General features: G+C 40.0%; 1 protein-coding gene across 1 annotated transcript; it reads left to right on the top strand.

Moving 5' to 3' along the window:
* Positions 1-1,178: 1,178 nt before the first annotated feature.
* On the top strand, positions 1,179-26,094 carry SNX31 (sorting nexin 31; the record flags this gene model as incomplete). The annotated part of the gene is made up of 12 exons (XM_009694921.1): positions 1,179-1,293; positions 2,412-2,476; positions 10,788-10,898; positions 14,223-14,313; positions 16,101-16,188; positions 18,075-18,144; positions 18,722-18,814; positions 19,455-19,678; positions 20,192-20,276; positions 22,127-22,204; positions 23,250-23,309; positions 25,999-26,094. Coding segments are annotated over 12 exons (1,176 nt in total), but the record flags the coding sequence as incomplete, so codon positions are not given.
* Positions 26,095-26,485: the final 391 nt, after the last annotated feature.

The raw sequence follows: 26,485 nt of genomic DNA, 5'->3' as shown, positions 1-26,485 counted from the left end.
TTGCTAAATTGTGGAAAGTGGAGCTGTGAGAATATGCCTCACTCCTGTTTTTAGCCAACAGGCAGGAAAAGATATTGCTAATTCTTGCAATAGTACACGTTTTGTTTTTTTTTCTTCAAGCTTCAACTGGTGGAGTCATGTGAAAGACTTGGGCAGCTGGGGCTGGAGGGAAAATGTCATCTTTAAGAGGATTTAGTGACACTAATTGCTGAGTTTGAATACTGGTGCTTGAAATTTAATTAGTACTAATGTCTCAGCATACTATGAGTCTCATTTTACTGATCAGATGCCATATTATTTTGATTTAGATGAAGGAATGTTTCCAGGCAAACTTGCTGTATTTTGCTGTGTTTAGTAATGTGCATATCGGGAAGGTAAACATAGCTTATCCTTCTCTTGAGATCATTTGCCTATGGCAGAGAATTTTTACACTTCCAAGTGACCAACTAGTGGCCAAACCTATATTGGAACTATCTTATGTTATTGTAAGATAACGTAATTGTGGTTCTCTAGTCCTTTCAGGTCTATTGATAAATGAGGTAGGGTTTGTACAGAGACATTATGCCCTTAAGCCAGCTGATATAGCTGGAGGAAGAATCAAATAGTTTGAGCTCCTGAAAGATTCTCTGGGTTTTGTTGTGGTTTTGTTTTTTTTTTTCTTTTGACAATATTAGATGATCTGATAAAAGTTACTACCTCTCATGGACAAAATAATAAAAATTATAAAATAATAAAAGCCTCTGAGGTAGCAGAAGTCACCAGCTCTTAACAAGTAGTTCTGTAGGTATAGATAAAAGAAATCCTGTATGGATGTATTGGGAAGAGAAGACACCTGTAACCCTATCTTGTTTGCCCATGAGGTGCGTAAGACCTAGCTGATAAGGTTAATACAATGCTACTTTTCTGGCTCGGAGCAGGAGCTCAGAAGTGGTAAGACTGTAAAAATGAGAAACCCATCAAAAGAGGTTGCTCACTTGGGCTGTCTTCTGGTGGCTGCCTGGGCAAAGGCTTTGCCCTTGCTGTGGGCCTTGAGGGCCACTGGGGAGGTGCTGGGTGGGTACTCTGAGCCCTTTGTAGGTCATCGTGCCTTGCTGTCAAAACAAGAGAGCATTGAAAGCTCCTTGGAAACTATGAATATTTCTTTACTGATGCAGAGATTTCCTTTGGCTGTTTTGCAGCTGAGGCAGCTTTTTGGGAGTGCTGTGCCTGCTTTCCCTCCAAAGTTTTACCTGGCAATGACCAAGTCGATGGCAGATGAGAGGCGGTCTCAGCTGGAGCAGTACCTTCAGAATGGTAAGCTTGACTATAACAACCTGATCAGCTTTTGTCTGTAGGGCTTACACCTTAGAGGATATGTCTACAATTATGACTGCAGGGTGCTTTACCTTCTATACTGAGTTGAGTAAGGGTGTATCTAAAAGGTTGAGGCTAAAGGTTGCACCCCTGTCCTATCTGTTGATTCACTGTCTCTAGAACAGCAGCATATCATATCTCTCTTATTTCTCAAGCAGCCGCCTTTCTGCAGCTTTCCCAAAATGTAAGGGTGCAGTTTCACACTAAACTTAAGCCAACTTGGCCTTCTGGTAGCAGCCTGTAGTCTGGCCATTCTCTGTTCTTCTGGATCAGTGAGCTGAGCCACCCACCCTTGGTGCTTCACAGCTGCCAGAGCTGACATGGGGCTGGGTGTGAGAACTCATGGCTGGAGGGTAAAAGAAGGAGGCAAAAAAGACAGGCACTTGGACAACCAGAAGTGTAATATGGAATGGGACTCGGCATAAGCCTCTTCCCTTCAAGGGCTTCCAGGCAGACTTATGAGAATTATAACGAGAGTGTGTAGAACAATTAAATCTCAGGCACAATGTGTTGTGTTATAAAGTAGGTCTGTAGGATCCCTAGAATGCGTCTCCTGAGTTTTTCATGTAAGCCGAGAAATAAAAAAATATAACCATTTCAACTACTCAAAAAGAAGGGTGTGTGAGGGGATGAGCTGAAAGAGGTTTTGTAGCCTCTGGCCTAAGATACTTTGTGCCAAGACTTCCAAAACAGAAACTCATGATTAGTCTTTAAAATCCTACTTGGTAATTATTTTATCTTTTTCACTTGAGTATTTGACAGTTCCTTTTAGAGTTACTTGGCACGAGTGACCATGGAGTTACGTGGCCAAGAACCTTACTGTAGTCTTGCTTTGGGGGAATAGGAACACTACCTGTATTTTCCACTGTTCATAGCTTCAGTGATTTAACAATAGGCTAGTAAAGGTAGCTGTGCAGAAACCAAAGGATGAGTAAAGTAGCGCTGATGGTTTAACCAACAGTCATGTTGTAGACACCTTGTTTCTAGACACTAGCCATGTTTTTCATATTTTGGCTAAGTTTGGTTTCTTCCCTCCCTGTTTTCCTCTTGTTTTTCAGTTACTTTGGATTCAAATATTACCAATAGTGATGTCTTCATAGGATTTTTCCGAAAGCTACAGCAGGTAAGTTTTGAATTTTTCAGCCAAATAGTTTGTTACATGAAAGAGTCAAAATATTATCTTACCTCCTCAGTTCAAGGCTTCCTCTGCTATCTTCCTTTCCTTGTGTCCTTCATATTTGTCTGTCTTGTAAAGAAGCAAGTTCCGATGACAGAGTGCTCTCTGTGAAGCCTGGGTGGCAATAATAATAGTATTGCTATTGTTTTGTCCTTGTATGAGCTTGTTTCTCACATGGAAAGAACTATTTGCTTTGTTTTTATCCTGTGGCCTATCTGATTAATCTCTTGCCTCTAAACAGTTCCCAGAAGAGTCTTTGTGAGAGCTCAATAGAAGGATTACATACATTCTTGGATTTTGCAATTGTAAATGCTTTTTGGTAGCGTCAGTGCTTTGAAGTGATAAGTGTATTGATGACTGCTGTGAAAATGTCATGTTCTCTTATCTTGCAACTGTAGTGATGGGCAGAATCTGGCATGTATTTAGGTTGTTGCAACCTAGATGACTTTTGAAATCCATTTTAATGTGGTCCATGACATGTATGATCTTTCTTTCGCAGCCTTGGAGCCTGGATAGCTTTTGCTTGTGTCTGACTACTGCAAGGTGCCATATGTGCCTTTTCTTCCCTTACCTCATCTCTAGCTGCTGTGGTTTTTATGATGATAGTAGTGTTTTGGGGCAGGTGGGTGCAGTATGACTCCAACAGCATTTTCAGGGAGGGGATGCTGCTTTAGTTTTCTAGGAAGTGCTTGACATGCTGCTGGTGCTGCTGTAACCTCATTTGCAATGAGTTGTTCTGGAGAGAGGGGGTGTTTTGAAGGACCAAGTAAGAGTTTTGTGACTTGAGAGCTCTTCACTTGCTATGTGTGATTAAAGTATGTAAAGGGAGTTCAGGAAGACTATAGAAAATGATGTGAAGAAGTATTCCTAACAAATTCTAGCAAGGTTTTTCCTATATACTTTGAAAATAAAAAGATACAGTTTATTTCCTCTCTCTTAAATTCAGCCTACTGAAGTGCTCAAGACAGTGAATGAAAAGCCCTTTTCTGATTAGGGATTTCTTTGTGAGAAGCAGTCTCTCTCTAGTTCTGATCCAATGCCTGTTATAGCCCTACAGATAACTCCCAGCAATTACTGCTGGGTCTTAATTAGTCTTGATGAGACTGATAACAGGTCTGATAAAGTTAAATCCATCAGGAATGCCTGCAGTTTGCCCTCAAACACTGCCAACTGACTTTTTTTGACAAAGTTCTGACAGGAAATTACTCTTCAAAATGCATGTTTGCAGTGTTTAAAGATGTCTTTTGGCATGCCAGTATTGTGGATTTCTCCATCAGAAATGGTGTTGTATATTTAGGTTTTTCTCTACTGCAGGCCCTTTTGGTGAAGAGGGGTGACTTGATAAGTACATGTGTAATACTTACTTGATTTATGGGTTATGTACATATGTGTGTGTGCTCATTAAGGCATGTGATGACTGCTGCCAAAAGCAGTCAGTTATTTTGTAGAGTTCAAGGTAGGCACTGAATTATAACTGAAATGTTAGTGCAAGGTCAGTACATTCTCAAGACATAAAATTACCCCAAATTTCTGTTCCACAATACGATGGATTTTCATACACGATGTTTAGGCTTCCTTCTTGACAAAGATAGTAGTTCTCCAGCTTTTTTTATTTACAATTTAAACTTGAAATGGTTGTGCATATATAAATTACTGCTTCATAACACAAATAGCAGTAGTGCTTTATGTGTTCTTTCATTATGGTAAAGAACAAACTCTTGGGAGATCAAATAACTCTATGAAAGACAGGAATGCATCTGCTGTCATCAACTGTGCACAGTGCCTTTAATTGGTGTAACTGACGGCTGCATAAGTATTCATTTTGACTATTAAAGAATCTCACTCAACAAACTGGCTTTGTGCATGTTCCAGTATTTATTAGTTTACTGTGACTTGTGAGGTATTTTATGGCAGTGACAAAATTTCTGTCAGCATTGAAAGACATGGAGTGAAGTTCATCTTTAAAGCACCTCTGTGCTGTTCTTTTCTTCTCCATGTTGAAGATGTGTAGGCAGCACTTAGCATCCTACATGTTGCTTAGGAGTGAAGACATAGTTGGGGTTTTAGTATTACTGCTACTTAGTCGTAAAACGAGGCATTACCCCAAACTTGCTCTTGTTTATGTTACATTGCAAGAGGGATGATTAATGAAAGATTCAAGAATAAAACATCATTAAAATGACGAAATAGCACACTCCTTTTCTGTCAACGACATAGACTGGCTTTGAGTAGTCAGTCTTGGCTACCTGAAACAAGGTAGGGCACACCTGTACAAGCAACCTGCCAGGTAATGTAGGAGAAGTGGCAGAGGGACCATGCTGCAGAAGGCAATGAATGGGAAGCAGCCAGCCACTCTTTGGCCATCACTCTTATTTATTGAGCACAGATCTGTCTGCAGGTAAAACCAGGCAGCTTTTTTAATAGAAACCTTCAGTTTTAATAGAATGTGAAGATAGGAAACCAGAGGTGAATGAGATTGCTAGGCTAGGGTTTTTTCCCTAAAAATTCTGCTGCTGACTTTTTTTCAGCTTCACTTCTGTCTTTCATTATGAGAGAGAATTAGAGCTGTCTCAGGTAGTCTGCTACTGCTTGCTTCATTTTCTTGGCTTGTCTTATAAACAATGGCATTTAAGTTTCCAGCTGAAGATATTTGTATATGTGACTGAAACAGAAGATGCAAAGGAAAAATCAAACTGAATTTAAGACCATTTTGGTCTTTGTCCTGTGTTTTGCTTCTGAATGAGCTTGAGAAGGGTGTGCCAAGACCAGCACTCCCTGGCGTGGGAGTGCTGTGCAAGGACCGTGGCTTTACTGTAGCTGCCTGACAGTGTTGAACATGACTCATCTGTATCTGCACTCAGCATCACACCAACCAGCTATATCCCCCTGATCTTATCTAACAGGGCGAACTTTTCAAGTGGGGACAAGCCCATGCAGGTTAACCCTGCTTTCCAGGCCCCTGTTTTTGCCCAGCACCACCTTTATCTGTTCCATAGGTTGTTATGGTTTGCTCCTTACAGCAGGCATGCTCTGGCTGTTTCCCCAGCAACCTAATCTCATGGGAGAAGTTATCAGGGACAGCAGGGCTCCTGACACATGGGGAAGCAGCTTGGCACAATGGATGCTTTGCTCAAAACGAACATTGCTGAAATATTTACCAACACTATCGTGTAGCAGAGTTGAACAAACCTAACCTGTAACCTTCCTGCCCTTCCACTCTTCCAAACTCAGCAAACTTGGCCAGTGACCAAGCTGGAGAGATAGATTCAGTATATGCCCCACTACCTCCAGCCCCTAAAGACAAATGGCACAGTTCTTCCAGGAAGTCATTAACGAGGTGAGACTGTTGTGGCTGTGTTGTGTCTTCTCCTTTTTTCATCAGCAAAAAGACGGTATGAGAAGGTGCATGCATCCCTATCAGTCTCATTTTAATGAGACTAATCTATATCTGTGAATGTAATCTGAGATCATGATCTGTCTCTGTATTGGACACCCATGGAGTAATGTGGTGTATTCAGGATGCAGCTGTGAGGATAGCCAGTCATGCATTTATGAATGAAATTGAGACATTTCCTTGCAGCAGCAGAGGTTTGGAGTTAGTGATCTAGGAGGCTGACCTTTTCAAGTCTGTGTTGCTGGTAAACAGCAGCCTTTAGCATGAGCAAAAGGACTCAGGTGTTGGTGAAAGGACAGATGAAAAGTTTTCTGAGTACTTGAGCAAATAGAGCCAACCAGTGCCTGATAATTGGCAAAAAGCAATCTTCTTACATGGTCCTTCACCACAGGACTCCAACGTAAGGTGGTTTTCCTTCTGAAGAGTAAGCATGAGGCCAAGGATTGAATACCATAAGAGAGCTGTGGTGCGTATGCTATTGAGAGTGTAGGTAAAATGTAACCCAGAAATCTGCAGGTGTTGCCAGGAATCAAAGCTGCTCTGGTTATGGGCTGCATTTTCTTGGATAAGCCCCTGTCTCTGACCGTGCAGCCTCTGCTTCTCTGCGCTTGCAATGCGCTTGCCATTTGTGCACACAATGGAGGGTATGCACGTTTGTAACAGTCCTCTGCACTCACTCGCAGTAACTCACAAATGTGTTTGGATGTGTATGTACACAAACAGAAGTCAGGCTGAATATCTACAATTTCGGCACTGTGTTAAGTGTTATTTCTTTCATATCAAACCAGGTTGGCTTTCTTATTTATGAACTTCCATTCCAAAAATGCAGCTGGCCAGAAATCTGAATTTCATGTGGGAAGTTCCCATACTTTCAGACTTCTCCCCCCCTGGCCAGCACACAATAGGTTTCTGGCATAGAAAGTTCTGAAGAATTTTAATTCAAGGATGTCTGGTTTATTTTTGTTTCAGTGTTAAGATGCAGTTCAGTCCCCTGAGCTGCTGTTCTTTTCAAATAGGTTATAATAAGGGCCTCCGTTCTCACCCTTTCTCCTTTTATGGCCCATGCTTCTTAGCTGAGCAACAAATCCATTGAAAGCTTGCCAAAGGTTCAGGTTTGTGTTGACTTCTGTTAAAACAAAATCACTTAATTAAGTTTTCTAAGGGAAAACTGGGAGGGGAAAAAAAATATCTAGATATCTATTATATAGCTCCACACAGGAAAAAAAGATACCTTTTTGGTTTTTTGTTTGTTTGGGGTTTTTACTGGTTTTGGTTTTGGATTTTTTTTTTTTCAAAACTGTTCTTTTAATGAAAACCAAAGAAAATCCCTCACCAGCTCTGTATTATTCTGTATTCTTATACTAATGACTGAATTGTGCTTCAAGCTACTGGGGCAGGCAAGTGGGGAATAAGCAGCAGTCCTAGGTGTTTCCAGAGATTTTACCACAGATAATAGTGACAGCATTATGGGAAGATTCAAATAAGCAATATTAAGGGATACAAAAAAGTGCCCAGTTCTAGTTACATGGCATGTTCCATGAATTTCAGGAGCAAAAGTGTAGAAAACATGAAAAGTACTACTGAACATATACTGTTGCCAAAATATAGGTGTTTTTTATGTTGGTGCCTGTTTTGTGTAGGTGAGTCAACGACTCTACTGCTTTTTCCAAAACTAAAATAGCAGCTTGGGAGAAGATCTGAACTTTTCTGACTCACTGTTGCAAATTTCTTTCAAAAGTATTTTTCTGTCCATTTTGGAAGTGGTTGGGATTGCCATGTGCGCTTACTAAATGGATTATCAGTAACACTGATAAATGCTCTTCCCTTTATATTTGTATTAAACTTATGCTGGATTTTCCTGTGTTGTTTTAGGGACATGTCTGTATTTCTATTTCTTCACTTAACACTGTCTTCTTCTGCATTACAGACTGCACTGTTTCCTCCTTTTGTTTTTATGTAAGTAAATATCTTTGGTCCTTTGGTCTCAACAATACTTTCCTGATAAGAGGCTAAACACAAGTATTTATAACACTGAACAAAGTGTGGAGTTTCTGACATGGACACTTCTGCCTTCTGGGGTAAAAGGATGTGATAAAGGCGGGGGTGGGGGTGGGGTGGGTGTGGAAATCCCCAAACCCAAAAGTTTAAGATTATTCTTATTTTTGGCTTGCTGTGTCATAGCCATATTAAGAGAACAGTAATCAAAAGCTGGAGAATTTGTCCCCGAGACCATGAAATAAAGCTGTGTCTGTATTCAGTAGAGTCAAATAAGATAAATTAAAGCAGTTTTTAAAGGACGACTGTGGAAACCACTGGTTTAAGTATTAAACAGGGATACTTAATGCGACCATTCTAGATGGGACTAAGATTTTTCTTTTCACTAATACATCCTTTCTTGTAGATCCTCAGATTAATCTGTCTACTAATACATTGCATGGTGTTCTTGGAGAACTCAAACTGCTTGGAAGTAGCTTGAAAGTTTGGATCATGCTTTTCTTCTTCCCCTCATGACTGCTGAGTAGTGAAGTGACAAGTACGGTTGGATGCTGCAAGGGGTGACTCCCTTTGAGTGGCAGAAGAGTAAGTGACCTTTGTGTCTGACCCTGGGCTGCCACAGTGAACAAGGTGGCCTGCACCCAGGCTGTGAAAGCTGCAGGAGCAGCAGTTAGAATCCAGCAGAAGTAGGTGCATAAAGTCCTCCATATCCTTTCCCTATGGGAGCTTCAGCATTAGCAGCCCACACTCAGAAGCACCTATTGCGATGCAGGAGCCTTTGCAACTCGCCTTTACCCCCCAGCACTGTTGAGTCCTGGGTAGTAAACTGTCTATGTAGTGACCTGCTTGCTCTTCATTGAGAGTCAGTAATGAGTTACATGTCTCTGTCTCATTCCGATGTTTGCATCTCATGTTTGTTCCACGTTTCACATACATTTTTATCACATGGGGAATGTTTGATACCAAAATATGTGTGCCAAAGGCATTTATGAGGAAGCGTCTGCTCCTTTCTGTTTGAGGAAAGTAGTAAAGTACTCAGGTAAGCACAGGAGATGATCCTGGGTGTAAGAGACAGTGGCTTCTGTATCTCCACAGAAGCAAAGTAATGCTTATTTTAATTAAGAGGAATAACTAGAACTGTCTCTTGGGTCAGAAGGAAATTAGTTTGGGGATAAAGATTAAATCTGTGTGAATACCCAGAATGACTTCAGACAGGGCATTGGCTAATGCCTTGAGAAGAGGTTCTCTTGTTCTTTAATATGTGTAAACAGATGTGTAGGCGTACAGCTAGGTGAAATACTGGGTGTCAGGAAAATCTGTGGGAAGTCTGTTTAAATAGCTTGTTTTGGTTTGGTTTTCCTCAAGACCTTTTTTCCCCACACATGATTCTACAAACTTTTGACAACATGTTCTTAATTTTTAGATGTTGTGGAAGAAAACACTTTTGTTTGCATTTGATCTTACCTTGAAATAACTCTTAACTAAGCCAGATTTACTGGAAAATGTGGTCTTTCTGACCCAAAAGACTTACCAATCTGAGCTGGGTTAGTTAATTGGAGTCATACATCCTAGCATGTTCTCCAGGGTACCCAAAGAGTGGTAATGGAGCACACAGCAGAACTGTCAGCCCTGCCACCCGGCACTTGCTGACATCGCAGGAGTCAGGAGATGCTTCTATATACAGTCACCATGAAGACCCTGCAACAAGATACTGAGAGTACTTGAAACCTAAGGGCTTCTAGGGAGTCTCCTGTATCTTCCACCAGGCTAGCAAAGGTGGACACAAGAAATTAAAACTTAATGTTGCATGCAGTATGTACAATTACAGCATTTTCCTCCACTATGAATCTCAAGGGAAGTACCTCTCCTTAATTAATAAAAATGCCAGAAGGACCATTGCTGTCCTCTGATACAGGGCAGTCCATAGGAAGAGGAGCTGCAGCGAAGAGTTTTGGCCACCTCATCCAGATGCATCCCCAAGGGAGTTCTCAAACTAGTCTCCATCCTCTTGAAACAAGTAACTGAGTTCTCGTGCATAGCAAGGCTTGGGGCTTTCTGAGTTTGAGCTCAGGAAAGTCTTTTAGGGAAATACAAAGTCTTGATATAAAAACAGTGGAGAACACCCCATTCCTGTGTGCTACCTCACTGTTAGAAATGTGTTCTTTACTTCTAGTCTGACTGCATCTATCATCAGCTGACAGCCAATGGATCTGGCTTCTGTACTTTAGTTTTCCAGATTGCAAATCACCCCTTTATTATGGCTAGACATAAGACAGTTCTCTGAGGTCACTTATTTGAGATCTATTTTCTCATGACCTAAATGCTTTAGCGTTTCTGCTTCACATCCCCTCTTGGTTCGTGGCAGTTTTGAACCTTTGGCACTGGCACTGCACAGTATTCCAGTAGCAGTGACTCTGCTGTATTAAGATGCCATAGCCTCATTATTGTCACTGGAGATTTTCCTATTTATAGGTATAAGGATGTATTTTTTTCCTTTTGGCAAGATTGTGGCTTTGAATATTCACATGCAGCTGTTTATCCACCTCCTCTTTTTTTGAGTGTCTACTTTGTAGAACAGCGACTGTGTCGTTCTTACAGACATCGAGACACCAGGTAACCTGTGCTCAGCTTAACATCAAACTGACTCTCTTCTCATTCTGCAGTATCTTCCCACTTGCTGTTCTGCATGTTTTGTTTTTTTTGTCATCTGCAAGCTTTAACAGTAATTTTAGTAACTTACTGTTTAATAAATAGTAATCTCAATTGTTTATTTTACTTGAGTAAATAGGGAAATGGAGCATCAGCATCCTCAGAAGGGCTCCAGCAATATGGAAGGCAATAAAACAGTGTTCTGCTTCTACCTAACAGGATACATTTAAGATCCAAACCCAGAGAGCCTTTTTGGATGTCTACCTCGCTGATGGCAGCAGTATTAAACTCGATATCCAGACATCGGACACTGCAGAAAGAATATTAGAGGTAATGGGTTTCTAGAATTGTGTTGAAACTTTCTGTTTGTGAGAGGTGGGGCAAAAATGAAGATAACTTCAGTCAGGAAAGGATAAAAGTCCCTATTTGAAGACATACAAGAATATATTCTGTGTTTTTTGAGGAGTTTATTGTACTGGGGGCAGGGGGCATTGCTGATTTTGCAGATGAGCTTTTTTGGTTCTTAAATTTGTCCATAATTTACCTTTTCTTAATGTTAGGTGCCCTCTGCTTCTCTGGCATTTGGCTGTCAAGTTCAGGTTTCCTTCATGTATGATAGAATCAGAAAATATATGCTATTCCTTATGGGGACACATTCTTAATTAACTGCCCTGCTTTGGTTTAGCACTGTGTGGGTGAAAGTGCTTGAACACTGTAGTCAGAAATGATGGTCTAGCCTTAACTTATGTCTTGGCAGGTGCACTGCTGTTAAAACTCAGTGTGCAACTGATCTGTCTTGTTTTTCTGCGTGCTTCTGCTTTTACTTGTTTTGTATCCCTTGATGTTTGCTGTGGAACTGTGGGACTTCCTTTGCAGCATTGGTGCAGTTCTAGCACTGTGGCTCCGGGATGACAGTAACAGCTGTTGTAATATATACAGTAAGCAATTGCTAGTTACATTTTGAAACCAGTAGCAACCAAATGTTGTTTACACAACTGGCTGGCTTGTGTTTGAAACTTTCAGCTGGGGTTCCCTTCTTATGCCAGGAGAGGAGGAGCTGCAATGATTCTGCAAGTTTTTTGTGTATTTGCACATGTGTGTGCATGAGCAAGGCTGATGCCTCTTCCTCGATTGCTCCCATTTCCCAATCTTAACAGCAATAACAAAGCATACACCTGCCAGATGGGTACTCTTCTTTGTTATGGGAATCTGAAATTTCCTCTCATCGTACAGAAAACCATGTACTGTCTTTCTGTTGTGCCTTTGCAATCTGAGTTTGGAGGTACTTCTCAGCTGGCCGTAGGTACAAGTGAGCTGAACATATATTCACTCTCCTTGGTCAAGCTGACATGTGTTAGTCTGGCCACAGAACACACAGTATCTGTGCACAGTTACCACAAGTTGGATAACACAGGGTAAGCCTTTGCTGACTTTGTTCTGCCATGGAGTTTGCACCACCTGAGACAATGCCAGGACTGATTCTTCCAGGGGAAGGTAAGCGTTAGAGCTGGCCTTAGACCCTGCAACAGGAGACTTGTGGGGTGGGAGATGCTGAAGGTAAAAAGTGTTGGGGGTGGCAGGGAGGTAGGAATTTTGATTTGGGGAAAGGGCATTAGGTGCTAATAGGGTGGAAGAAGTAAGGAGACATTTTTAGATAATAGACATGCATAGGGACCTTGAGTAAGGAAAGGATTTGTTAATATACTTTAAAAAATACTAATAATTTGGGCTTGATAAACTTGGTAGTTTTGCAGTGGGTCAAGGAAATTTCCAAGCCAGACAGTGGTGTTGTATGTTGCTTTGTATATTGAATTTATAGATGTTTAATGTTTTTGTGGCACTGTAAAGAAACAATTATATTTTACATGCTGCAGACACCATTTCTTCTCTTGTCGTCTAAAAGATGAGATAGGACTCCTAGGAATTATTTAGGTTCTGTCGTTGTAAATGTTCTACCACATTCACTGTTCTTTTGCAGTGGAGGTAGTTTTTTGCAGCCGTCACTCTCTAACATCCTGGTGCTCAGGCAGCATATACTAGCTTGTGCTTTGATCCAAGAAATAAAATAAGTCAGAATCCTACTGAATCTGAGATCTGTCTTTGACGCTCCTGGGAAATGCCATCTGGTCTGCTTAGTACTATGCTACAAGGAGATTAACACGTTGAAGCTCTGTGGCTAATTTCTTAAAGTAATTTGTGGGGACTTCTTAGCACAGAGGCAGACAGAATGAAAGATGGTGCTGCTAATATTCACTTTTTTGTCTTTTGTGTTTGGACTTCTGAAACTTTCTTCCCATTATAGCTGGTGTCTGAACTGAGTGTGAGGCAAGTGATTTTTATGCTCTGCTGCCCTCTCCGGTAACAGCCCTGATATTAAAAAGTATAAGGAAAACCTCATGAATGTGTTTTTTAAGTTTAACTCGGAACAATTCTTCCCAACCTATATTTAGCTTCTGTCTACTTTTTTTCCATGCACAAACCCATGTCTGTTTTTCAAACCAGCTGATACAGCCGGAAAAAACCCTTCTGAACTGTGGAGATGAGTGAATTTACAATGCTGTCACTGTGACACAGAGCTAGAAGTTTTTTGGGATTGGCACCCTTTGGAAGAAGACTGAAAACTGGTACTTCCACCTTATGCTCAGACAAAGTCAGTCCAGCTTCTCTGACCAAAGCATGACTCCTCTATCAGGTTGCACAATCTGCCAGATGAGCTATGACAGGAGTATTCTCAGAAGTGGACAGTGTTCTTACAGTTGCTACACCACTTTCCTGGGCAAACTCAGGAGATCACGGTCACTGCAGAATTTAGGAATGCTCTGATGGCACTGTGCTCTTTTAGGTTATAGCTGCTTTAACTTACTCTTTGATTTTTCAGGACACAAAGCAGAACAAGACAATTGCCCCAGTCTGATTCAGCGGTTTCTGTACTCACCTCTGCCTGATTTTTCTGTCCTCACTATCCCATTGTCTAGCTGGTCCTGCAAATAATTGCTGCATTTTCTGTTGGTGCTATTTCTGCCCTCTTTCAGAGAAGATGTAGAGGGGCCACAGCAAGCTAAAAATAATCCAAATGTCAAGCTGGATAGGATTTTTCCTCCATATGCATGAAAGCTCAACAGACCTCAGGTCTGCTTTTGTCAGAAGCCTTCAAACAGAATTGTAGAACCCTACAAGTAAGACTGGTGCTTTCAGTAAAGGAGCAGGACTTCTAGATATTTCCTAGAAAAACAAGAGGACTCTATCAGCCTGAAAAATATACAAATCCTGTAAAAATACATATTTGTGATGCTTATGAGCAATGTTGTTAGCTCAGAGCACACAGTGCTCACTGTACAACAGAATTTGAGGACTTGGTAGTAAAGATCTGGAATAACATGGCAGATGCCTTGTGTTAGAAGATACTTAAATGCATGGCAGAGTAGTAAGCGTCTTCTATTTTGTTACATTTTTATGTTCCTTTGAAACTTATGAAACTCCTCACAAATGCAAATACTGCAATATGGGAATGGTTATATTTGCTTTTAAATGGGCAGTTAAATGGGACATAAGGGAAAATTTAAAAACAATTAAGTTACATTAAAAGGTATTGAACATTTCTTCCTTATTCATGCTAATGAATAGCTAAGCTTCTGACCTTCTTTGTTTTTAAAGGTTACATTGTGCAAGATTGGGCTATCAAGAGAATTAATAAAATATTTTAGCTTATTTTTCTTTCAAGATCATGATGATGGAGCACTCTCTGGTAAGTTTCACAAGGTGCTTAACATAGCCCTCCCTTAGATTTTGTTGTTGTTGTTGTTGGCTGCAGTAACTGAACCTGGAGTCTGAACAGAGCTTGCATGAGCCTGCTTAGTGCGAAAGAGCCGTCCTGCCTGATAAACCCAGACGTGGCACTTAGTGCCATGGTTTAGTTGACACAGTGGTGTTAGGACAAAGGTTGGTCTCAGTGATCCCAGAGGTCTCTTCCAACCTAATCGATTCTGTGACAAACCCCCTCAAGCCCTCTCCCCACATGGCTTGGAGTGGTAGTGGGGAACAAAGTATGGTAATAGATAGTGTGGTGCAGGGGTGAGACTTTCACATACGAATATCGTGTACCTTTCAGTTCACAAGACATGTGGCAACTTCACTACATGGGAGCTATTGGGTATATTTTCTGGGTAGGCATTGAATCAGATGGCCATACTTACATAAAACAGTTCTTAATTTTACAGATCACATGCTGAGTTTAACAATGGGACAGGAAACTCTTTTGTTATGTTTATAAACAATGTCTATGGCTTACTTTCGTTTATATCATGACATGTTTCCTTTTGTAACTGACAGAAACTTAAATTTAACCACGATGGTACTGGGCAAGCTGTAAATCAGGGTTGTGGGTCCCTTTATGGTCATAAAATGTGAAGGGGCTTTTATGTCCTCATTGGTGTGCTGATGTCCTGTTTCCCATGTGGACAGGTGTGTGGATGAGGCTGGATCCAGGCCTAGGACTGGGATAGGCTCAGGCCATATCAGGAAAGTGAACACAGCCTTTGCTGTTGGCTGGAGTGATGCTAGGCATTGCAGCCTCTATGTGGCCTTAACAAGTCATTTAGCTTTTTTCAGTCTTCTCATTGGCATAAAGATGTTTAATGCTATTCTGAGCCTTTTCATGATGAAGGTCCAGTAGTAAACTCAGGCTTACTCAGTGGGATAGGAACTTTACTGTCGGTGTCTATTTTATTTTATTCCTCTGCCCACTTCTGTCTGGCTGTGAAAGGTATCTCTGAGTACGCTGAATTCCTGACTGTTACTACGTCTCAAATGTATCTGGATATAATACATTTTATATACACTTCTAGTGCAGTTGCAGATGGATTTATTTTTGTCTTGTGGTATAATCGGATACACAGGAGAATTGAAAAGTTTTTCAATTCATTATTCCTGTGCATCTCTGGTATTCCTCACAAATACATCAAGTCCAAATTTAACCCACAGTCCACTGTCAAAAAATGTCTAAGCGCTCACATGCTTAAAATAACACTTTTAAGTGTTCTGCTGAGTTGTGGTATTGGCTTAGAAATAAATGTTTACAGGTTTGGGCCTTTAGACTTTTTTTTTTTTAAAAAAAGTGAGCAGGAAAGTAGTGACCTCTGAAGAGTGACACACTTTTCTTGCTCTATATTATACTGCTCTTGTCTGATGTTCTGTTCAAGAAAAGCACTGGTCCTGGAAGCGTGCATCCACAAGTCCTTTAAATGCAGAAACATCTATCCTGCTTAGCTGTGTTTTGAGAGAAGAATATTCTATAAGAGCATAGTCTAAGAGAGTAGAAATATTCTGTAAGTAATAGAGCTATGTAAGTTTAGACTTGGAGAAGTGAGGAAGATAAAAAACCTGTCACCTTACTTTACCCCAGACTTCTTATTTGTTAAATTCTTTTTCTTCTCCAAAAGTACATTGCTAACCAGCACTAACTGAAATATGAAATAGCTGGGCTATTTCACTAGATTTCACGAAATGTTTCTGTGGTTTTTCTTCTTTCCACAGTGGTGAAAAAAGTGGCAGAATTTGAACTTCCTTATGTGAGTCTGCAGAGCATGAAAGAGTTGCACTGTAAGCTTGGGATCAGAAAGTGGTGAGCAAGAAGCTTAAGAGAAACTACCAAGATGCATGACAACTACTATGAGCAGAGAAAGAAATCCCTTCAATGATTTAGTTACAAAGTTGTCAAGCCTCAGCAGCTTGACTGTTTTTCTCTGAGGCCAGTTTGTTATTGGAATTTACTGGTTTCTGTGGCCCTGCATGTTTTAAATTTTATCACTGTAGTGTTCCTGGTGTCCTTTATTGCAGCTAGCTATTTATTCCCTCTCTCTTTCAGAATCTGTAGAGAGGTGCTTTGTGGCTGCTTGCCTCCTAATTTTTATACCTGCATAATGTAGTGACCACAAATGGGAATATACCTGTAAACAATATAGAAGAGAACTTTGAGTTCTGAGTTGCAAGCTGCAACTCTGGGCAGAAATGGATTACTTTAGTTGAAAGTGTTCATGTCTGTATATGAATACATAAAATACCTGAGGCCATAGCTTGAGCATTTCTTTTGATAAGTGGCCTGGCTTAAGCAGCAGAGTGCTCTTCCCTTTTCATTTGCTCGCACCTCAGGCTCCTCCTCAGTCACGCTGGTAGAACTGTGTAGGCAGAGGTGGTGAACTGGACCAGCAAGCTAACCTGGCCTAAAAATAAGTTGCTGGCCATTTATTTTTTTAATTTGGTTTTGCTGGCCTATCTTTGGCTGGGGTCAGTGCCTCAGCCTTGTTTGCTGTGCAGTAAACAGTTGTGCTGACTTGTGGGTGAGGATAAACCCCAGGGACAGGGAGTCTGATGCCAAAGCCCCACTTGTCAAACAGTGCCCTGAGGGTGCAGTTAGGCAGTAGAGCTGAGCCAAGTCTAATGGCTCACTGCTGTGGTTGTGGTCTGGTCTACTTCTCCCTACAATGAAAAGAAAAGAGAGAACAGTTTTTTTGCATGCTTAGTGAGTTGTATTGGCTGCACCAGATGAATGCTAAAGGACCATGGTTGAGAGAAGAAGAGGAAGGACAGACCATGCCTTTTGGTGGCAGCAAGCAAGGTTGCTTGGCTTGAAGGTACACAGAAACCTGTTGTTTGATACTTGTAACTTGTCTGGTTTAAATTTACTGGGCTAGAGCTTGGCCTCTACAAAGCTTTCTCTGTTTTTCTACATGTGCCCTTATAAACTGCAGAACCTAGCAGCCTAGAACTGCGTGGTTCTAAGCCATGACAAAATGACTGACTGAGTAGATACTTCTCCATGTAGCACTGCTTCAAAGCACAGAGGTAGGAAATGGCAGTCCTGGGGTTGGTTGTGTGCCGCAGGAAGCATAGCGCCTGGGCAACGCGAGTAACGCAGCTGTCCTAGCCATGGAGCCTGCACTGCTCTGTTCATAGTGTCATGTAGACTTACCCGAGCTGCTTTAAATAAAATGGCTCAAGCTAGGTGTTGCAGCATGGCACTTGGGTAACTGAATATTTAACTTGGTTTGTTGCTGTACTGATCTGATCCTGCAGCAGTTCTACGGTAGTCGGTACTGCAGCTAGCTAGCTTAAGGCTAGGTCTTGTATGTCAGCACTGCCGCATGGCAGTGGATGCTCTGAGAGTCTTACCTACTTTTATGTAGACAAACTCCAAGTTGCTTGAGAAAAGGAGGAGGAAAGTTTTTAGTTCTAAATTGTAACTGTTATGTTTGGTACCACCAAAATCAAAGTGGGGAGCCTGGATAACCTGACTTTAGTTTATTTCCATTCTGCTACAATGTACAAAGAATGAGTACAGTACATACTTCAGCGGCACAACTGTTTTTTGGTTTGTTTTGGTTTTTGTAATCTGTAAGTAATGGGAGCTTTCTGGGTTGTGTTCCCATCATATTTAGCTGAAAAATAAAAATGTCATATTTAGAAGCATATCTTCATATTTTATTACCTTTTTCCTTTGGCTTGCAAAAGGTATATGGATCCTTCTTTTGATACACTGCTGATGGATTGTAGAGCTTCACTGGATTTGCTATATATGCAGGTAAAACTGAAAGGTCTTTGTAATTTTAAAAGTTAACTTTCATCATTTATACAAATTCTTGAAATATTTGTAAATGGTTCCTGTTTAGCACTGCTTTGATGTGCTTTTCTAAGTGCTGGGTATAGCTGTTGTTGATCATGTGGTTTTGAGGCATGGGGTTTTTTGTGTGTGTGTTTACTTTTTTTTCCTCCCCCAAACTCATGTACTAGAGATTCTACTCATCCATGTTTTATGTATGGGAAAAATATTGCACAAAAAGGACATATTTAGGTATCCATCCACTCTATTTTCAAGTGTATGTATGTCTTTAATATGTAGGCACTCTGTTATAACATGAGAGCATTTGATTTCTGAACTGTAGGTGTGAGTTGTACTAGCTTTGGAAACTATTCATTCAGGAGGAAAGAAGAGTGTAGAGTGAACTTGTCCCAAAATCAAAAGCCTTGTTTAAAAACAAACAAACAAAAAAAACAGAAAGAAAAACCAACAAAACAAACAACTTTCTCTGTGTGTTTCTGAATTTTTGTGTGTGAAAGTAAATACAGTTTTTGCTGACTTCTTTAAAAATTCTTTTAAGGCAGTCCAGGAAGTTAAGAGGAATTGGGTTAAACCAACAGAACGGCAGATGCAGGAACTTGAATTTCTACAAAAAAATGCAAACAAAGCAAAGGTAAAATGGTATTTAAAAAACAATATAAACAGATCAAAGGAGTGTTTTTTGAAGCAATGATACTAGAGGTTGTGACTTTAAAAATAGAGCATGGTTTTGTGGAATGGTTTGAGCTAGAGACCCAGGTCTCTCATTTCCTAGTCAGATACTGAGCCACCAGATAGAAAACGAGGTTCCCATCTCTGCTAACATTTTAAAATATCCCAACAGAATGACTTGGATCCCAAGGGCTATCAAGTTTTTGACTGTGAATCCTAGTTTTCTCTGTTTGCTAAACTCAGATGCAAAGGTTTGTCGTCCAGTTTAGGAAATCACATGAAAATTCAGACTGCTGGGACTGCTGTTCTCAGTATTTCTTACCGGATAGTTCTGTCTTTTCCCATCATATCTGATAAGCATCCAGAAGACCCAGCTCATCATATCCAGTGGAGAAAAAAAAAAAGCAAGTTTCTAAGTCTGGACTGTGAGTGCTATTCTCTGAATCAAGCACTGATTTATTGTGGTGAATCTGTGTCCTCCCAGGAGACAAGAGTATTACGAATCTAAAAGATTTGCCTTATAGCACTTTTTTTTTTTCCCAAATCCGTAGATTTCACTTGCCTTTATAGCGAATCACTTTAGTTCTGTCTTTTTGGTGCAGTTCCTGGAGCTGATTCGAGAAATGCAGTTCTATGGATACGTTCGGCTTGATCCTTGCATTTGTGACTATCCAGAAGAAGGCTGCTCAGCTGACATCTATGTCGGCCATAATGAGATTAACTGCTGCATAAAACTGCCTACTAACCAAACCAAAGAGGTCAGCTTTAAAATCAACAGGTTAAGAACTTGGCAAGTTTCTTTTCTTGTAAGTACTTCACTGACTTTGTATCTAAATTCGCTTTCTCTTCATGAAAACTAAGGTTTTCAGGGAAGGGCAGGTCTGGGGAGAAGGAGGATGTCTGCTTTAAATCCCTTCCATTTGCCCATATTCCATTCCAAACCTATCCAGAAACATACTCCCTTGGCAGCCTTTACAGCAGTAAACCATCTAGCCTTACTCTGCTATGTTTTCTCCCTTCCCTGGTATTCCATGTCATACTTTACCTGTCCCTTTCCTTTCCTATTGGAGGTAGAGTTGTCAGAGTTTTGTGTGGGAGCAAAAGAACTGCTTTAGCCAGCTTTATGGTGGTAAAGACTCCCCTTTCCTACCTCCCACTTGCTCCCTCCCCCAGGAGAAGTGTTCTGGTACAGATCTTCAGCTGTTTTATTTATATACTGTATAAAATGAACCTAATTGACTAATTCGGATTTAAGGCTGAACACCTTAATGCTGTTTTTAGCTGTTTCTTTTGTTCATTGGCTGTTTGGGGTTGGTTGTGTTTTTCAGGGGGCTACAAGGGATGGCGAAGATGACACTCTGGAGCTCAGATTTGAGTACAATGATTCAGGCACATGGCAATGGATAATTTTATACACAAAACAGGTTAGTTCCCAGTCCTTTTAGGAAAGGATCAGAGTAAATGTCATCTTGCATTTACAGGGGATCTTAAAAGTAGTTAGTCCATCTCTACCAGAGAGCAGTGGCTATGCTTTCAAGCAGGTTAGCCTGGGGACAGAGTTATTGGGGGGGAAGCATTTGAGTTTCTAGTATAAGGGGAAGAGGATTTTTTTTTATTCCATTGAAGAGAAATCTCTAGCACTTGGCAGCAAGCCTGGGATGGAGTGTGGAGAGGTGCCATTTATTTACTGGACTCAGTAAGTATCCAAAACCATTAATTGGTCAGACCCACCTCAGGTCAAGGGCTCCCATTTTCCACTGTAAATCCTATTGTTCAAATATAAATATATGCCATATTAACACAGGTTAATGGAGGGTGTGAGTGTGACATCATAAGTATATATTTTTACACATAAATAATTCTTAAAAAAGATTTTATAGGGTGCCATTCCTCCCACTATTTTCAGGCAGCTCTTTAAAGAGAAAGGTATCCAGGAATTCAAGTCGTCCATCTGTGGTTATGCTGCCTAGCAAATAATCTAGACCCTGCAGTGTTAAAGACAGCATTAGCCTCAGTTTAGGTACAGAGCTTCTATAAGAAGTATAGATCCTGTTATTCAAGGAAACTGCTTCTTTTGCCTATGAGACCCACCCAGCAGCAGACAAGACTTTTCAAGGAAAATCAAAATGCTTAATTTCTCACACATGACTTGTGAATTCTGGGGTGCTGATGCAGTTCACACAGCTATTTGGTAAGTGTTAATTTCCTGCCATGCTTAAGTTTTATGAGAACATGAGCCATAAGCAGTAAGCTTTCTACTTTCTTTGCTGTTGGAGAACAAAAAAAACCCAAACTAGAATTACCTCAGTATTAATTCTCCTGTGAAATCTATTAGGCTTGTGCTTCATGTAGTGACTTGTTAATTAGAAAACCTGTGTCCCACTTTCCTCAGAAGTGTGACGAACAGTGAAAGGCCAGAAATGTGTTGCTGTGTGAAAGAAACAAGGGTTTGATCCAAGAGCCCACTGCAGGAAATGGAAAGACTGGATGATTTGGAGCTTAGTCAGAGATGGCTCCTCCCTACCTCACTGATCTTGTAGGATATTTTGTCTTTGATTCATCTCTCAGTGCTTGATGCCTTACCTGAGATGCTTCCTTTTGGAGAGTAAGCAGTGAGGTGCATCTCCAGGGTGCAGTTCGGACTTTAATGTGGGCTCCATCATCCCAAAGAGTTGTACATGCTCATCAGACAGCATAAGGAACTAAGAACAACTCCACTCCTCTCTGAGGTGCCTCTGCTAGACACCTAAGAGGTGGGATAAATGCGTACTGCTCTGTTTGTATTAGCTGTGCAAGGTGTGACTCTGAGCTGGTCTACAAACAGTTGCAGCCATCTCATGTAACCATCAGGGCTATGATTTTTGGCAGTGCTGAGTGCCTGTGAACTCCAGCTTGCTTCATTTATTGGAGTGGTTTTGATGCTGATAGTGCCACATTTGATTAACCTTAGCCTTTGGTGTAATTTGGCAGCCTTTAATGTAGAAGCCACAGTCAACTGCAGAGAATAATTTGCCTTACAAAACCAGCTGTAAAAATTCTTATTCTCCACTCTGAGCAGTGCCATGAAGGTTAGTCATGCTGAGGCTGGGCTTTAAGCAGCTGCAGCTAGTTTGGTGCGCTGTAAGGATGTTCAGCACAGAGTAAAACTAACTGCATCAGGGAAGTAATAGTTCAGTAGTTAGAGACCGTAATTTTCTGATGGAGGAGGAATGGAAGAATCAAGTACATCTTTTAATAGAAGAAATCAGAATGTTCTCTGGTTTATCCTCTTCAGGCCTTTTTGCTCAGTAACTGCTTGAAGAAAATGATATCAGAACAGATGATGAAGACAGCCAAAGAAGGCCAAGAAATGGTAAGCATGTGTGTATATTGGTATTGGAATTTGTATTTAAAATAAATAAGCTTGCTACTCTATCATTTTTTTTTCAAATGTGCTGAGAGAAGTCCCATTGAGGAAAAGGATCTTGAGTATTCTAACACTTCAGCACAGAATTAATTGACTAAAAAGTACATCTTTGCTCAATTTTACTGAAATAATATTCTGAATAATGTTAAAGATGGTGTATCATCAGTTTTAATAATCTGCTTTACTTTATCTCTCCTTGACTTTAATTTTTGCTGCATATGATAAAGGATATCTATGGCATACTTTTTGTATGTTCTACACTACCCTGTTGTATTTGTTTATGGTTTTCACTTTTTCCCCACTTCACTTGCTTGCTCCATCTGCTGTGATGTTAGACCAATTTGAGATCTGTGACATTCACACTGAGAAACTTTTTGGTTTTAAATAGAAGTGTTAATAAAATAAACATTTGATTTGTAGCTAAAATAATTCTGCTGTCTTTTGTGTAGGCCTTTAAGGATGAAAATATGTTTAGATACTTGTTATTTTTAAAAATAATTTCCAACATTAGATATCATGAGGTTAAACAAAGGATTATTAAAGACTTTGAATGTCTGCTAACTGAAAACTTCTGAAGAGAAAAAAGGGAAAGGACATATGTGATCTTCTAGACCCATGTTGATTACCATGAGCAATGAGGCAATGAACAACATGTTATTTCACAGCTTTAAACTATAAGTGATTCAGGAGAAAATACCAATTTTAATTTTGGAAAAGATTTTGATCTCTTTCTTCTAAGTTTATTTGTAATGGAAATACAGTAAACCTTTAATTATGAGATGAGCATTCATTACTTAAATATTCAGCTGTTCATCGTACTCAGGTAACTTGGACTAAAACAGAATTGAGAGAAGGATAACTATCGCAGTTCCATTTCTTACACTGCTTCTGCTGGGTTTAACTGAATGCTGATTTGCTCAGCATATTTTTGTTAGAGTACTTGGGGGAGCATTTAAGCTTATTGTAAGTTTAAATTTTTCAATCTGTTTAGGAGACCAAGATGCCTGAATCCATGAAAAATAGTCAGAAATCCAGCATCCAACAAAAGCAGGTTAGTGAGTGAGAAATTGTCTCCAAAATGTAAATACAGTGTGTCTTGCTTGCTCGTGGTGTTTAGCCCAATCTCTGTTTTTCTGGTTAGGGAGACTCCTAGTAAATTTAATGGGAACTCCTTTAGGTAGGAAAAGGAACTAAACTTGAATTTTAGGAGGAAGAGGCAAGAAGCATGTCTGAATAAAAATTTTATTTTAGTTTGGGTTTAATGACCATTTGCTTCATTTTATTTGCTGTTTGCAAGTGTTTCTGAATGAGACACTTGAATTTTACAGAAAGCCAGAATATATACAGAGATCAAGTGTGTATATCCACGTGCAGCTGCTGGTGTAGTTTACAGACTTGTACTTGGATTCCACACTGGGATTGTTTATGCATTCATTTTGCCATGTAGTTGGGAGTTGTACCCATTTGGAAAATTTGACATGTTAGGTATCTATACGTACACATTCCTATCATGTAAAAGATGGAATTCCAAGCTTATTTGCTGGAATCGGTATTTGTAGCTAATAGTTCCTGCATAGCTAAACGGCTAAAAGATGTTGCTTTCCCAAGTCATTTGGTGAATATGAGATAATAAGTAAATGGAAAGGGAATAATGTAAAGTGAATTAAAATAAATACCTCTATTACAGTGTGTGATTGGCCAAAGGAGAAATATTTCTAAAAGAGGAAACCAAAACCTAATCTGAATTCAGAAAAAAGTAATGTTGCTGTATCTTCAGAAACAGCATAAAACCAATCACTAACTGCTCTTCAATAAGCAAATCGTTAACCTGTGTGATGGGTTTTCTTGCCCCTTTCTTTGAAGTGCTCTGTACTTGTCACTGCTGGAGACAAGATTCTAGGTTAGGTGTGGCCTTCAGCATTCATAAATAACTTGCAAATGATAATAAGGGAGACAGCACTTTCTGAATAGACTTGCATCTGTGATGAAGACTGAAGGATGCTGTTCAGTGGCCTCGCTGTGGTACAGCTTCTGCAAGGACCAAGTTGTGTGGCACTCTGGGCTTGAGGCAATTGTTCTAACTTGAATGTGCTTTAAAATACCTCCTCGATTGTGAGCAAGATGGACTGTGAATGCTCCCTCTAAATTTTTGTGAGGAGAGCAGCCTTGGACAGGGCAACATAAAACCACTGAGCTTATCAGCTGTGACTTGCTGCTGCAGTGTCTGACTGCTGCTATGAAAATGAACTAAGAAAATTACAGCTGATAATTAGAATGGAGTTGTTAAAGCAAGTCATGGTATGCTGTTGTGTTTAACAGTGATAGTATGGCAAGCTATGCCTCATTTTATACAGCAAGTTTAAAGTGGTTTAGGTCTTCATGCAGCAAGCTGTTATTAGACAGAATTAATATAAAATCTTAAACCATGCTTAGCTAACTTCTAAATGCTGTGATTGCAATATTAAGGTTCTTAAGGTTTCCCTTTCCTATTCCTCTATTTCGCTTTGCAAGGTGCTTGAAAAATGTATTAAAAGTTTATCTTTGTACATTCTCATTTGAAAAAGTGTTGTTTGAATTAGGTCTTTGTAATTTTGCCATTAGTATACCCAAGAGTCTTACAAGTCTTTGCTCCAAGTTGGCAGAAAGTTTAACTGACTGCTGCCCAAAGACTGAAAACTTATGCCAAATATTTTCTGCTTACTCATGAGGAGAAAAACTAAACTTTGGTTTTCTTTGTGATCCTGTAGGAGTCGTACTGATACTACCAGATCAGTGTAACAGCCTGTAAATTCTTGTTTGAATAGACAATCTAGTGCAGCCGTAAGACTTAGTAGGAAAATCAAGAACAATCTTTTGAATTGAGACAAAAATGATTTAACTAGTATGCAATAGGTGGACTTTGCAGGTAGTGAGGCGGTGCTGTAGAATGTACCTGCATCTAGGCAATTCTGCTGTTACGTGTTTTAGAATTCTTGAAAAAAGAGGTATGAAATAACTTCTACAGAGATAACCTATGCAAAATTTGTTTCCAGTTTCCTAACACCTTAATGTTAGTTACTGCAGCGTAGTTGCCATAGCTTTGTGATAGACACTTTTAGTAGGGTTTTTCAGGATATGTACTTTACACATATATATCAAAATACCATGTTGCAAGCAGCAGAAGAAAAATCTGTGCCGTAAATTTTCCTAGGACAACAGAAAACTGCAGCTACATGCAATGGAATGGTATACTTTTCTTGCTTATACCTTGGGTGCTTATAGTTTGCCTGCTTATACCTGCTGGGTGATGTGGTGTTAGGACCTTTCAGATAGTACATGGTAACCTTTAGGAAAAGTAGAGTTGAAAGGTATAATTTATGCAGGTGTTATGGTTAAAGTTAAGAATGTGTGATTAACAGTAGTCAATCTAATTCAGAAGGCCTAGTAGACAGTTAAAGTAGCTGCATATATGTCCTTGTGGCCACTATAACGCCAAATAACATTCATGTTAGCACATTTGGAACTGCCATTCAATCTGCACCACACTGAGTACACTGCAATAAGCCTTCAGTGCAGAATCAACTGTTCTTGTGTCCTATTCCAGCAGAGAGAACAGTTTTGGGGTTTTTTTTCTGAAATATCTCATAAAGAGATCAGCTACTGCACCTGAACAGTATCATGTCAGATTTTCTAGCTTATGTTCGTATCTACTTACAATTATTGAAATGCATGTACTCATGTAACTGTTTGTTTCACTGCAGGTAGTTCATTCGGGTTTTATATCAAGGAAAAGATTTCTGGTTAGGCCAAATGAGGACAACTGTGTGTTTGAGAAAATAAGAGAAGAGGACCTGTGATAATTTATTTTAGATACTGTGTTTCAAAATGAATTGTCTGGCAATAATAAACCCATTGTTGAAACCTTGACTTATAAGAGCAAAAAAAAAAAATAAATCTTCAGTGTCATTCCTTGCCTTTGCAGTGTTCTTTATAGTATTTACAACTCCACAGAGCCAGTTTGAGTGGGTGCTGAGAATCTGGAGACATCTTGCATACATGCTTTTTTGGCTTTTTTCCCCAGACTGAAATTGTTGGGGCAGAAAGTGGAGGGTTAATTAGAAGCGGTGCTACCATATTAGAGGAGAAAGTAAGTACGTATCAGTTTATAATGTTTCTGTATCGGTGTAATTAGTGCAAGGGCTGAGCAGGCTATTGCCACCTAGACATTGTCTGGAAAAAGCACGTATT

Source organism: Cariama cristata, unplaced genomic scaffold (assembly GCF_000690535.1).
Source record: "Cariama cristata isolate BGI_N322 unplaced genomic scaffold, ASM69053v1 scaffold39302, whole genome shotgun sequence".
In the NCBI taxonomy this organism is placed as follows: Eukaryota; Metazoa; Chordata; class Aves; order Cariamiformes; family Cariamidae; genus Cariama; species Cariama cristata.
Note: the sequence above shows the minus strand (reverse complement) of the source record. Positions and strands in the feature narration are given on the sequence as shown.